Source organism: Apostichopus japonicus, chromosome 15, assembly GCF_037975245.1.
Source record: "Apostichopus japonicus isolate 1M-3 chromosome 15, ASM3797524v1, whole genome shotgun sequence".
Taxonomy (NCBI): Eukaryota; Metazoa; Echinodermata; class Holothuroidea; order Aspidochirotida; family Stichopodidae; genus Apostichopus; species Apostichopus japonicus.
Genome location: NC_092575.1, coordinates 3742501 through 3755172, shown reverse-complemented (window position 1 = coordinate 3755172; position 12672 = coordinate 3742501). Strand labels below are relative to the sequence as shown.

Genomic DNA, 12672 nt, shown 5'->3' with positions numbered 1-12672 from the left:
AACGTACGAAGAATCTTGGTGGATTACTACAGAACAATAGAAACAAAACAACAATAAACATACAACAGGTCACTTGTATTCCTCACCCCACCCTTCCACCCACCCGCCCACCCACCCACCGGCCCCACCCACCGGCCCCACCCACCAAACACTGTCTATCTACTGGGTCTTATAGACAGAACGTTCCAATTAGAACATTCTTAGCCCTTTCATCATTTACCTTACAACAGTATAGCTTTTTACATAATTTACCGAATTTGACAAGAAACTATATGAGACTCTTGTGACTGTTGAGACTTTCCGTTGCTCTCAATGAAACCAATAAACCGTGTTTCATGTTTGCCCTACATTCAATCGACCGAGGTAAACTCGTCTTATCTCGCTTGAGCTATTCTCTGTTTTTGACATTTCTTCACACACGAATGTCAACGTATTCCATTTGATTTACTTGGAAAGATAATTTCGTTTTTCTTTATTGAACGACCAAAATGACTAAGTTGTACGACAAATAATCAATCTTCTGGGAGTTTTGTTTTACATAAACGAGGGCAACCGTTCATATAGGGGGGGGGGGGGGGTGGGGTTGTTGATCTTGTTGGGAATGAAGCAATAACAGAGAAAAGAAAATGTAATAGGTTTCCTTTTCTTTTTGTTATTGTGTAAAGGAAGGCTGAAGCTAACGGTGACGGGGTCATACGGTCTTTCACGAATATCAAAATAAACTGGAACTTTTGAATTAGAAACTGGATTCGACCAAGCAGACGGTAAACACACGCGCATGCCCACAAGTGTTTAACATTCAGACTAAGGACCCCATTGTTTTTCCCATTGTTCAAGTCCACATGCCCTAACCTTAACAATAGACTTAACAACAGAATTCTTCTTAAAGGTAGTCAGTATAGGTCCGAAGTTATAGCACGCTATAATTGCTAGAAGTTTTCAAAAAGTACTTTCCTGGAGGTCTTTACTCTCCAAATTGTTCTCAGACATTTTTAAGTAACACACAAGATGACTGAATGTCCCAGTGAGGAAATTTCCTCGGAGGTTTGTAATAAAGACAGTTTTAAGAATTTTGACCAAAGGTGACCATATTTGAATATCTAGCATATTTGGGGCCAAATACTAGCATACCTTTAAGTCAGATGCTTTGCCATGTCAAAACGTTTCTCAATACCGCGATAACTGATTACCTTTCGCTGACATAAATTCGAGCTGATTCAAGATCTTGATATTTCGTGATTATGTAAGAAACTTAATACATACAAATATTACAAATATACCTATAACGTTTATTGAACGCACAGGGATGCGTTATTTTATTTCTTGTTGTAGAAACTTTAAAAACCATTCCTGAAGTGTTAAACTTTGCACGAACAAGATTTGATTTCAAACTCATGACTTTAGCTCAAGGCATCGACCAATGTAAACCAATATTGGTTGTCCTTGAGAACCCATTATATCAGAAGAAAAGGGGAAAAATGTTCTCTTGCAAAAATGAGTCAATAGCTATGTTTTTATTGTGTATGTGTGTGTATGTCTGTGTGTGTGTGTTTATCAAGTCAGTCATTTACCTTATGCCTGTGAGTATCATTCCATCTCGTCGTTTTGAAAGGAATGTTGAATGTTTGACCTTAACATTTTACATTTTGTGGATATCGAGACATACACATTGAAAATTAAGATGAAAAAAAAGTACCTTAATATTATAAAATTAAAAGTACATTTTTGCTCAAAGATTGAAGAGAGATTATATATATTACATATATTATATATATATATATATATATATATATATATATATATATATACATATATATATATATAAATATAAATATAAATATATATATATATAAATATATATATATATATATATATATATATATATATATATATATTCTACTCTGCACTTCGCTATAAAATTTTAAAAATTAAAAGATTTTTGTTTTTAATTTGGTACATCCTAGTCGTCATGTGAAACCACTTAAACTTGAGTTCAAGTCGTAAGTTAAACACTAGATATCGACCCCGCTACATGAATTTTCATGCAATAATATTGAAACTGTGAACATAAAGTCTTATATACAGATATTCATATCTTCATATACGATTCACCTGTAGGTCATTAGCCCTTGGCTATCGATTTTCGCCCTTAATTATACGATATGATATATGATTATTTAAAAAATCTCTTTCGCTCTTTTCACCCTTGGGAAATCGAGCAAAAAAATAAGTTTGAAAATGTAATAGCTTTTATGCAGAGTTTAGCAAACGAAACACGCGTGCGAATAAATGGCGTCGTCTCGGTGACAAAACTCCTGCAGTGGAGTAATTATCACCTCTGTTAAGTGATAAAACAAGCGATAATTTTCTCTCTCAAATTTTTATACACGAAAACTGCTAAATGTTAAAGGACTATATAATACGTCTACACACTAACTTAGGGAGTGCATTTTTCATTCAACTGTAAAAGGAAAGTTTCTGAGGCATAAAAATTCTACCTGTATTTCGCTCACAATTATAAAAACCAAGTATTTTAAGACCTCCAGTCAAAAACTATTGAATTAAGGAGTGACTCGAATTAGATATAGGTTTCGTTTTCATCACCTATGGGGGTATATGAGTCCGCTTTATGTTCAAAATATGCAAATTCACAATCGTCAGAACTCTATTGGGTATTCTTTGTTTTCTATAATTAAAATGTTAAATGTTTGTCTCGTGACAATAAATTAATTAAACTTGCTGATGTTTTATCATTAAGTCATAAAAGAAGGTAAATGGGAAGGAGTTGGAGTATTTCGTCCCTTTAGGGCAAAATGGGTAAATAATGTCAAAAAAGAGAACATATGTGGTAAGTTGACCTCCTTCATCGCAGCCTACATCGACGCTGGACAGATAGTCATGTGGGTAAGGAGGATTATAGGTGCCATCTTACAAGTGAAAGCAAAATAATCGTTCTTGATTACATTCAGTAGCGTTGAACCTCGTCAAATGAAGGAAGGTACCCCCCCCCCCCCCCCTTTCGTACGAATTGTAGTGAGTTGGAAAATCCAGAACAGTGAAAAACCTTCCAGCCTCCACGGGATTCGAACCCGGGCCTTCCGCTTTATTTGCGGACACCCTAACCACTAGGCTATGGACGCTGATTTTATGTGCAAAGGTTCGAATGTATAAACCATACTCTTAAAGTGTACTAATATAGCAAAATGACAATGAGCAAAAAGTAAATTTTAAAAATTGTAATATAATACCTTCGTAGGAGGGGGTGAGGGTGGGGTGGGGTGGGGTGACGGATGGGGAGGGTTTGGCCAACTAGAACATTCTTGTTCTTCATCATAACAAACAACACTTAGCCTTGTCTGAGACGATTGTTTCATTAATTACGAAGACCATTACAATAACAATGATAAAAGAAAGAGAGAAAAAAGGGGAACTCTATTATAAAAGAGGGCTCAATTTGTTATTTCGTTTTCCTATATGTAGGACTTAAGGTGACATTGGTTAATTTAAAAGAAAAATTGGCCTCCTTCAACATATTCTGACAACTTCTAACACAGATAAATGTGCTCCATTTTCGAGTTGGATGATGTATGTTCCATTATAACATATATAGTTGACAAGCACTATATCGTAACGTTTCCCATCAATCAAGTTATCCGCAAATTTTCTGTTCTGGTGTAATTTGTTATCTTTGGCAAATAGGTTTGTGAAATTTCTTATTCAAGTTGTCAGTAAAAGATATCAGTAAATATTCATAAACTCCTGATAAGTACTTCTTGCCTCTAATTTATGAACTACTTTTGTCTTAGGAGAAAGTAAAAGATGAAAAACCAGAATACATCATCCCTTCAGATACGTCCTGACAGCTTAAATTAGAAAGAATCGATTTGAAAAAAAAAACACATCTATCTGAATGTTCATCATTCCATTTGTTCTTTGTTGGAATCCCGTTGGGTGCTGCAAGTTTTTCCAACTCATTATCGTTTCAAATATATATATATATATATATATATATATATATATATATATATATATATATATATATATATATATATATTTATATATATATATATATGTATATATATATATATATATATATATATATATATATATCTATCTATATATATATATAAACAACAAATTTGTGTGTCAAAATCCCCATTTTCAAATACCATACTTTATAGATATGATATAAACGCTCATAGTCTATATGTGTTTCGTAAGAAATTTGTTAATACAGGTTTTCTCAAAATATTCTTGTTCATAAGCGACCGTATATATAAATATATATATATATATATATATATATATATATATATATATATATATATATATATATACATATACATATATATATATATATATATACATATATAAATATATATATATATATATATATATATATATATATATTTGTTTTTATTACTTTTTGAAGCAAAAAGGATAAATTTTCTGTTAAGCAGTCGCTGCCTTTTTAATAACAGACATGAAAATATATTTATTTGATTTCACTCCCAAACTGAGGGGCACATCTGACTTCTAAGGGGCACTTTGAGGTTTTCAACAAAACCGGGAGAGGAAATGTGCCCCCCCCCCCCTCTGCTTCCTCACGGAGCTCGGGTGCACCTGGTCTTTAATTTTACCAAATCTACCGAGTATATTGTATTGCCCAAGATAAGATAACGAGTGATCATGATACTGAATACCCTCGTTGATTTTATTTCATGATCAATTATAAGTCATGAATTTGATTCACTAATCCTCAATATATGCTTCGCCCGGGCACGCTAACATGTTATTGTTTTCTCGACTAGAGTACAAAAGTCAAGTTTGAAAATTTATTCCAACTGGTTATATTAATCAATGGCTACATTAGTCAGTAATCTAACAACAGTCACTGGATTTGCCACTAACAATATTCATCTCATACACCACCTTGGTCGCAATTTAAAGTCATTTACGTTAATTTAAAGTAAAGTTGACAATAATACATCTAATCTCTGAGGATTCAAGCCCCCCCCCCACCCCCCCCCCTCCTCCCCGCCCCCACTCCCAAAATATAAAAAAGTAGAAGAAATAACAGATTAATAAGTCAGAATTGCGCATGCTCAGTACCATACAATCAACTATTACGATGTTAACGAGCTTACATGTAGTGATTAAACATACATTAATATCAATTTCTCTTGAACGCCATTCTCGTTGGATATTAAGAAGAAAGAAGGAAAACTGTAAATTAGGACTGCGCATGCTCTTTTCTAACTACCTGTTAGTTTATTAAATGTGGCACTCTTTGATAATCAAGCATTTTATGAATGAATCTTTTTTCTTTTTTAAAGTGAAATTTATATGAATCGGCTTCTTTATGTAGGCTATTACACCAAAGCGCGCATGCTCTATGCCACGTGACAAAGCAACAACCTGCCGTTCTACTGGGGAAATAATCATATGATCAAAAACGACTTATTATAGAAACTGAAGTAATTCATATTAAACCAAAAATATACGTCTAGAAAGTTGCACATGAACTATTTCTCACCATTACAAACGTCAGGCCAATACGTACCGCACATGCTCCATTTTAAGCATTCTTCAGCTTACCTGGTTTTTTTTTCAACATGGTCGAACATCATTTGTCATCTGTTTCTTTATATAATTTAAATCACAAACAAACGTAATATCTCGCATTTAATATCATGGATTGTAAAATAAAGGAAGAAAATTACTCTCTATTTTTTTTTTAAATTAAAAATATTAAAAAAAAGGAAAAAAAGAAGAGCAAAAAGTTTTTAGCGCCAGAAGCAAAGAAATTTGAAGTAACGGTAAAAAGATTAGAAATGAACTAAGGCAACGAAAAGCCCCCCAAAAAATAGAACAGAAAATGGAGAAATGTATATAAAACACCAACCATGGAGATATCGCTAGTAGTGAACGGCCCATCCTACGGATACAAAACCATGCAGGGAGAGGAATAAAACCTAATAAGTGATGCGGCAAAATGCACTTGGTCTGTTATAGAGGGTGATGCATAATTTGCAGAAAAATTAAAACAAAACAACAACGATATATTGTGCAGTATATAAACGTCCATATATATGACAACGTAGGTTTACTTCTCCTCCCCTGCACCCCTTCTCTCGACCCCCCCCCCCCACACACACATACCGTAATGGACTCAGTGGAAGAGATACGATAATTATTTCTTACACACATGCAGAATCACACACCTACCCACCCCCTCTCCCCCGCACCTTCCTGTTATTCTCTTCCGATTTCTGTGTGATCACTTGAAAGTAATAGAACGGTTGAACGGGCAAACATCTTCAAAAGGTTTAACGGACATCTAAACTGCGCTCATTCTTAATGCCTCCCTCTGTCAGAATTACTCCACTGAACTCAGCGATGACTTCAAACGTGATAACTATGGCCCTAATTTAAATAAAGCGTAGTCGTGTAATGAACTTTTGCTATATTTTCTTCAATGTTACACACATGCAGAATAGCTTTAACACCCACACACATTCCCCCCCCCCCCCCACACCTTCCTGCCAATCTGTTCCGATTTCTGGGGTGGGTGCTGTGCCTAGGCCTGGCTACGGGCCTGGTCATAGTCCATATTGAAGACAATATTTGTGCGTGTTCATGTCACGGTTTGAAAGTATATACTTACGTTGTGTATTCTTTCATAAATTAAACACATTATTTGGCTTTCAGTTTGATCAATTATGAGGGGTTTTTTTTTCTTCTCTTTATTCCCCTTTTAGCATCTGGCGTTCCTAGAGACAGATGGTAGCGATGAAAAGTCAATAATCCTCCTACATACATTGACTCTCCAACTATTCATAAAGTTATGAAAGTAAGTCTTTGAAGGCGGCAAATAGTTGAATATGTTATTCTTACGCCTCCTCGGCTTTTTTTTTCTTTTCGTCTAGTTTTGTTTCTCCTGAAATTCATCTTTTTCTCAGTCAGCCGTGGAAAAGTGATTAATATTCCTTACTTTTACCAGTTGATTTAAAAGAACTTATTCCTCACAACTCTCCAAATTGCTAAAACATGCATTCCCCCAAGGACGAACCTCGTCTTACTTCGAAAAGACACTGCTGCACTTTGCCAGAGGCAAAATGCTACACGGGTGAAGTACTTCCAAGATTTCCGACTGGTTGAAAATATAAGTGTATAGGCTACACTAAGGCTAACGTAAAACCGTCCTTGGATGTGTATATATCCTACCTATAGAAACAGTGTATATTAAAAAAAGCCTATACCTTCACAACGTGGTCTATGGAGACGACCGTTTTTAAAGTACATGTATGTGTCAGCCCTATATAATATGGGAACAAGCTTAGGGTCCTGTTATGCTTCCTTGCCTACTATATGCAACAACACGCACGGGATTTGAAAGGGAACGAGAGGGTAACATGACGTCAGATACATGATTCTGGTGGTTAAAAAAATGGAATAATGAACCTTGAGGCTAAAATGCCATCTTACCTGTGACGTCACAATCCAACGATAATCCCGGACGGTCATGCCAAAGAGAGCGGCCTTTAAAAGGTAAGATAAGAAATGAAAGATGAGTGACGATCTAATTCACCCCGAAGGAACGTTGGTAGGAATTTAAATTTACAGGGTTCAGAGGTACTTTGAGGAGTTAAAATGGGGCCACATTGAGTGTCTGAATTGTATAATCTTGTTTTACTTAAGCCTTTTGCAGGAATTGCGACCTTAAAACCGGAATGTGTTCACAAATTTAAAGGGATAGTAACAACTGAGAGGATAAACAGATTTAATTTCCATTGTGGTAAATCCAAGATATATATATATGTATATATATATAAATATATATATATATATATATATATATATATATATATATATATATATATATATATATGTATATATATATATCAATTGATTCGGGTCAACCCGAATTTAATTTGGCACAGAGATACATAACGTTGATGTTTACAAGTTCATTACGTAATAAACGTTAATGTACACATGGAACGACACATCAATATGCCACCCCCGCCCCCTCTCCAATATAATTGAGATTACTTTCTTTCTTTTTTTTCGTTCATTTCCTAGCAACCTCGAACAACATCCATATTCATACATTTTATTTTATTTTCAAGGGTTAAGATGATCATTTAGAGGATTTTGTACAAACATTTATTGTTGCAGATCAAGTATGACATGAAAAGTATTTGCCATTCTGTATAAAATGAACAGTTCACTACTTATATGGAAGAACGCTATGAAGTTTCCAAATGGACCATTTTTGGTCGTTTCACAAGCCTTATGCGACCCCCCTTCTCTCCCCTTCCACCTACGAGTCTTAGAAAACCTTTGAATTTAAAGAGTTTTGTCCTAACTTAAATATTGTTTTTTGTTAGTTACTTCCCCCACGTCATGAGTGTAATTGTTGAACTACCTGTATATATAACAAATATGCAAGTTTTATGTTTCACTCAGTTATATAGGCAAAATGGTAAGATGGACCTTCGAAGGTTAGTAAAGTTTATTCGAGGTAATCAAATGCTTTGACAAACATAATGATAAGGTCCATCGGTTTAATGTAGATCAATGTTTCATGAGAAATTGGGCTAAACGGATAATTTGACTACAGAACATCAATATATAGATGTATTCTGAGGCCAGTATCAGGGGGTCCCTGGATGTAAATTTGTTTTAAAGATAGAATGATGAAATTGATATCGTATATTGTACGGAATTCACCAACTGTCTAAATAATTCTGATATATTCCCATAAACGCGTCTTCAAGTTTTATGAACGTAAGGTGTGAAGATGTAAGGGAGGGGAGGAGGGGGGGGGGGGGCAGTCTATAAGGTAAAATCAATATACAATATTGGCATGCAATAAGGGTATTCCTATATATATATATATATATCTGGTTGTAAAATATTATAGAGCGGTAAAAAAATGGCAATTAATATTGCTAAAAATGAAAAAGGGTTCGTACTACCAGAATTACTCTATCTATCAAATCAATTAATTGTATTTGTTCATTAAGGTTATTGGTAAGTCGTGTGATATATATAAATATATATATATATATATATATATATATATATATACATATATACATATATATATATATTTATATATATATATAAATATATATATATATACACATATATATATATCTATATATATATATATATATATATATATATACATACATATATACATATAGGCCTAGCCGTTACTAACGTTACAATGAAATTTACCGGATTAATATCACGTAACGAATGAGGCATACAGTTGGTAATAAAATCAAAGGAGAAACAAAGATTAGCACAGAGCTAAAACTTGCCAAAGGAAAGCTATTAGATGTTTTGTCACGTAAAGTTAACATCCCATAGAGTTAAATTAAACTAGAAGGCGAGGGTAAAAGGGGTTGTTAGTAGTCATTTGATACTCATCTTGAGATTTCTTGTAACATAAGGTTAGGATATGCATAGAGATAGAATGACAGCATTACAAATCGACAACTTGTTAAATGAAACAAGGAATTGCATTTAGTTTTCAATTATATATGCTACTTTTAACGGGTTATCATGTTGCTTTTAACGACTGAAATGGGGGCCATTTCCTTGTTCTGATTTTATTTTGTTATGCTATAGTTGTACTTGGAGGGAAAATGTTGCAGGAAGGTTTTGAAAAGATTTCAAAAGTTACTGCAAAATCGATGAAAAGTAATCCAAGTTCTACAGGGATTGAGACGACGCCATTGTGACGTCATTGTCTCCATTTTGTGAAGATTCGTATAGGAGTGAGCTCGACTAATTATATTAGTATACATTATTATAAATGCTTTAATTGAAATAGTTTTACATACAAGTATTTGGATATAGTACACATGATTAAAAGAATTTTCTTGCAGATGATGGCTTAGCAAAAATGCAGAAAATCTTTTACAATTTAAGGTCGAAACCACGTCCTCATAGCATTTGTTTTGATCGCTAAGATATTGATTTATTATTTTTTGTTAATGTGGTGATATTTTTTAAATGACATCTGGGCAAAGGCAGAATGAGTGATGTCATGAGGGCAAATTCATCTTAAAATTTTCTGTTTTTCTTTTTAATAATTCAATCATTTATCTACAGGTGAAGAAAATATCTAATTCTGAAACGTTACATGCAGAAATATTACAACCACAGAGAACATAACCAGTGTAGCTAACGATTACTAATGTCTCAGGTTACAAGGATAAAACATCAACGAAATTATAACAGCCTTAGTCAAACTTTTGTAGAACATTTGCCTAGATTATACACCACATACTTCCTACTACTTTACAAAGTCGGATCGGCTCCAGGGAAGAATCGAGGGTTATATCCAGTCAAGATAGGTTTTCATTCAATGAAACATGTCCCGAGTTTAGGGACAAAACATTGGGATGGGCATTTCGTCTCAAAGTGTTGGAATATTTGTCTCTTCGATATACGTGTTATATTGTCTGCCCAAAGAACATTCCTTTCAGTGAGCTCACATTAGAATGGTTGAATGGTGAACTCTGACCTTGCAGGCCTCTGTGTACGCTCTATAGCTTAATAAATTCATCATTAACCACACGTTATCTTCTCTTCCTTCCCAACTAATCCCCTGTGATGTAAATTGCCAGAACTTTGCAGGCGATAATCTGTATTTTCTACTGTTCATGCGCCACAGATATAGACAATAACGAGATCAGAGACCGCAACGGATTCACGTTGGTTGTAGATATACGCGTGACCTATTGTATGCATGCGTGCCTCAGTGACATATCATACCTCGTAGTGTTACACCTCTCTTTTTTGTATGAGAGTGGTCACACATGCATGCTGGGAACTACAAACATAGGCTACATAGCTATCAAGTTAAAGATACCATGTCGAACTTTTATCCCATTCCATAGCCTCATCCCATTACATTTCTACAGTGGTCATATGATCCTAATGAGCTTGAGCAGTATCCGAATGCTATTACTCAAAAGTTTATCATTTTGCAAGATATGAAAATATAATTTTCTTCAGAGGATAAAGGATTTGGTTAGAAAAAAAGAAAGAAAATTAAAAACCTTTTCAGCTCAACTGCCGTGATGACGTCATTATCTCGGCTGTTGCCAGATGCATTCATAATATTTTCACAAATTTTTCAGATTTATATCATCATTATACAAAACGTTATTAAGATATCCCCCCCCCCCACCCCCGCCCGGCAAAATAAAATGATAATAACAATATAAACAAAACATAAACAAAAAAGTTTCAGAAAATTTTCTAAGCAATGGACTTCAGACAACGGGAATATCCCTATAATTATACTCAATGACGTCATACCTGCATTATCAGCCTCATACTCGTCGCCATGTTACAGAAGACGAGGAAATTTGTTACACCGCTGTCTTTTGCCACATGTAGGGATCGTATTATGCTGGTGTCACTGCCAGTATCAGTGGAATCAATGCGGAACAACCGCACCAGCGGAGGGGAACTCGAATCGACAGCTAGATGGAGGACCTCTTCCACGTTTTTGTAAGCTGAAAAACAGAGCGTCACGTGACGGAAAATTTGTTAAAAAGAAACCCATTCCTTTGTGTGTTTGAAGGAGTCTGTTGAATTGTAACACTTGAACATAATATATGGTTAGTTTTTTTTTCCGGAATTTAAATCACCTGGAAGCAACCAAGTTTTGTGATTCATGATGACGTAATACACTGAATATGCAGTAGCTGTTCGCTTCCAAAGTTGCAGGTAACAAGTCAAGTCTAAACGCAGGAATGTCCGCAGTAATCTCGATCGCATGAAAGACTCGATGGCCTATGGAGGCCCAAGGTAGGTGTATGACTTAATATAGTTCCTGGTGACGTAATATACTTAACATGAATATGCAGTAGTGTTAAGTTTATGAAGCATCTTTATCATAACAGGCAGGTGTAAACTTTAGTGAGTATATTCGAAGACGACTAGATTTCCATTTAAACGAAAGAACGTACTCCGTTCGCATATATCCTTCAACAAAACGAGAAAATTCACTCTGGATGTTGCCGAGTGAAGATGAAGCTTTGGCTATATATAGATCATGTGTAGTATCTGTTCCCTTTCGAGGGGAATGATGATACACACCCGACGATGATCACACAGTCACAGTCCCGATGCGAGGGGACTGGGGCTGAGAGGGGATCAGTCGTTCGGTAGTTTGGTTTTCGTGCCCAGGTTCTTTACTGGGCGACTTTTCCTTAGAAAGTGTTATAAAGAATCTACGTACTGCCTTGCAACAGGCGACAATAAGCTACTTATTGACAACACAAAGTGGGCACAGTATATGCAATGTTCCATGGACAATTCTGTTACGTTGAGCTGTTTTATGATAGCATTTTGTAGAGACTGGGTTTAGTGTCAGGAGATCCATTCGAGGTATTTCCACTAGCTATACCGCACAATGTACTCACTTGCAATGTATGGTAAGCTGTTTTCGTGGTCAGTTATGAAAGAAGTGATTAACTATTGTTCCAGTCCCCTATATTCGCCACTGTGCTTCGGCTATTATACTTTTTTTTAAGGAAAAGTCGCCCAGGAAAGAACATGCGCACGAAAACCAAACTACCAAACGACTGATCCGCTCTCAACCCCAGTCCACTTGCATCGGGACTGTGACTGTGTGAT

General features: G+C 35.1%; 1 protein-coding gene across 5 annotated transcripts in view; it reads right to left on the bottom strand.

The window, feature by feature from the left end:
* The window catches only part of LOC139981683 (glutamate receptor ionotropic, delta-2-like), a 111911-nt gene that overhangs the window by 24467 nt on the left and 74772 nt on the right, over positions 1–12672 (bottom strand). For 4 of the 5 annotated variants that reach the window (XM_071994278.1, XM_071994277.1, XM_071994280.1 and 1 more), the window contains exons 4-6: positions 11347–11546; positions 7489–7542; positions 5906–5938 (exon numbers count right to left, since the gene is read on the bottom strand). In XM_071994278.1, coding sequence (XP_071850379.1) covers positions 5906–5938; positions 7489–7542; positions 11347–11546 — 287 coding nt within the window. The remainder of the gene's footprint in view (positions 1–5905; positions 5939–7488; positions 7543–11346; positions 11547–12672) is intronic. The other variant, XM_071994279.1, reaches the window with a different exon arrangement.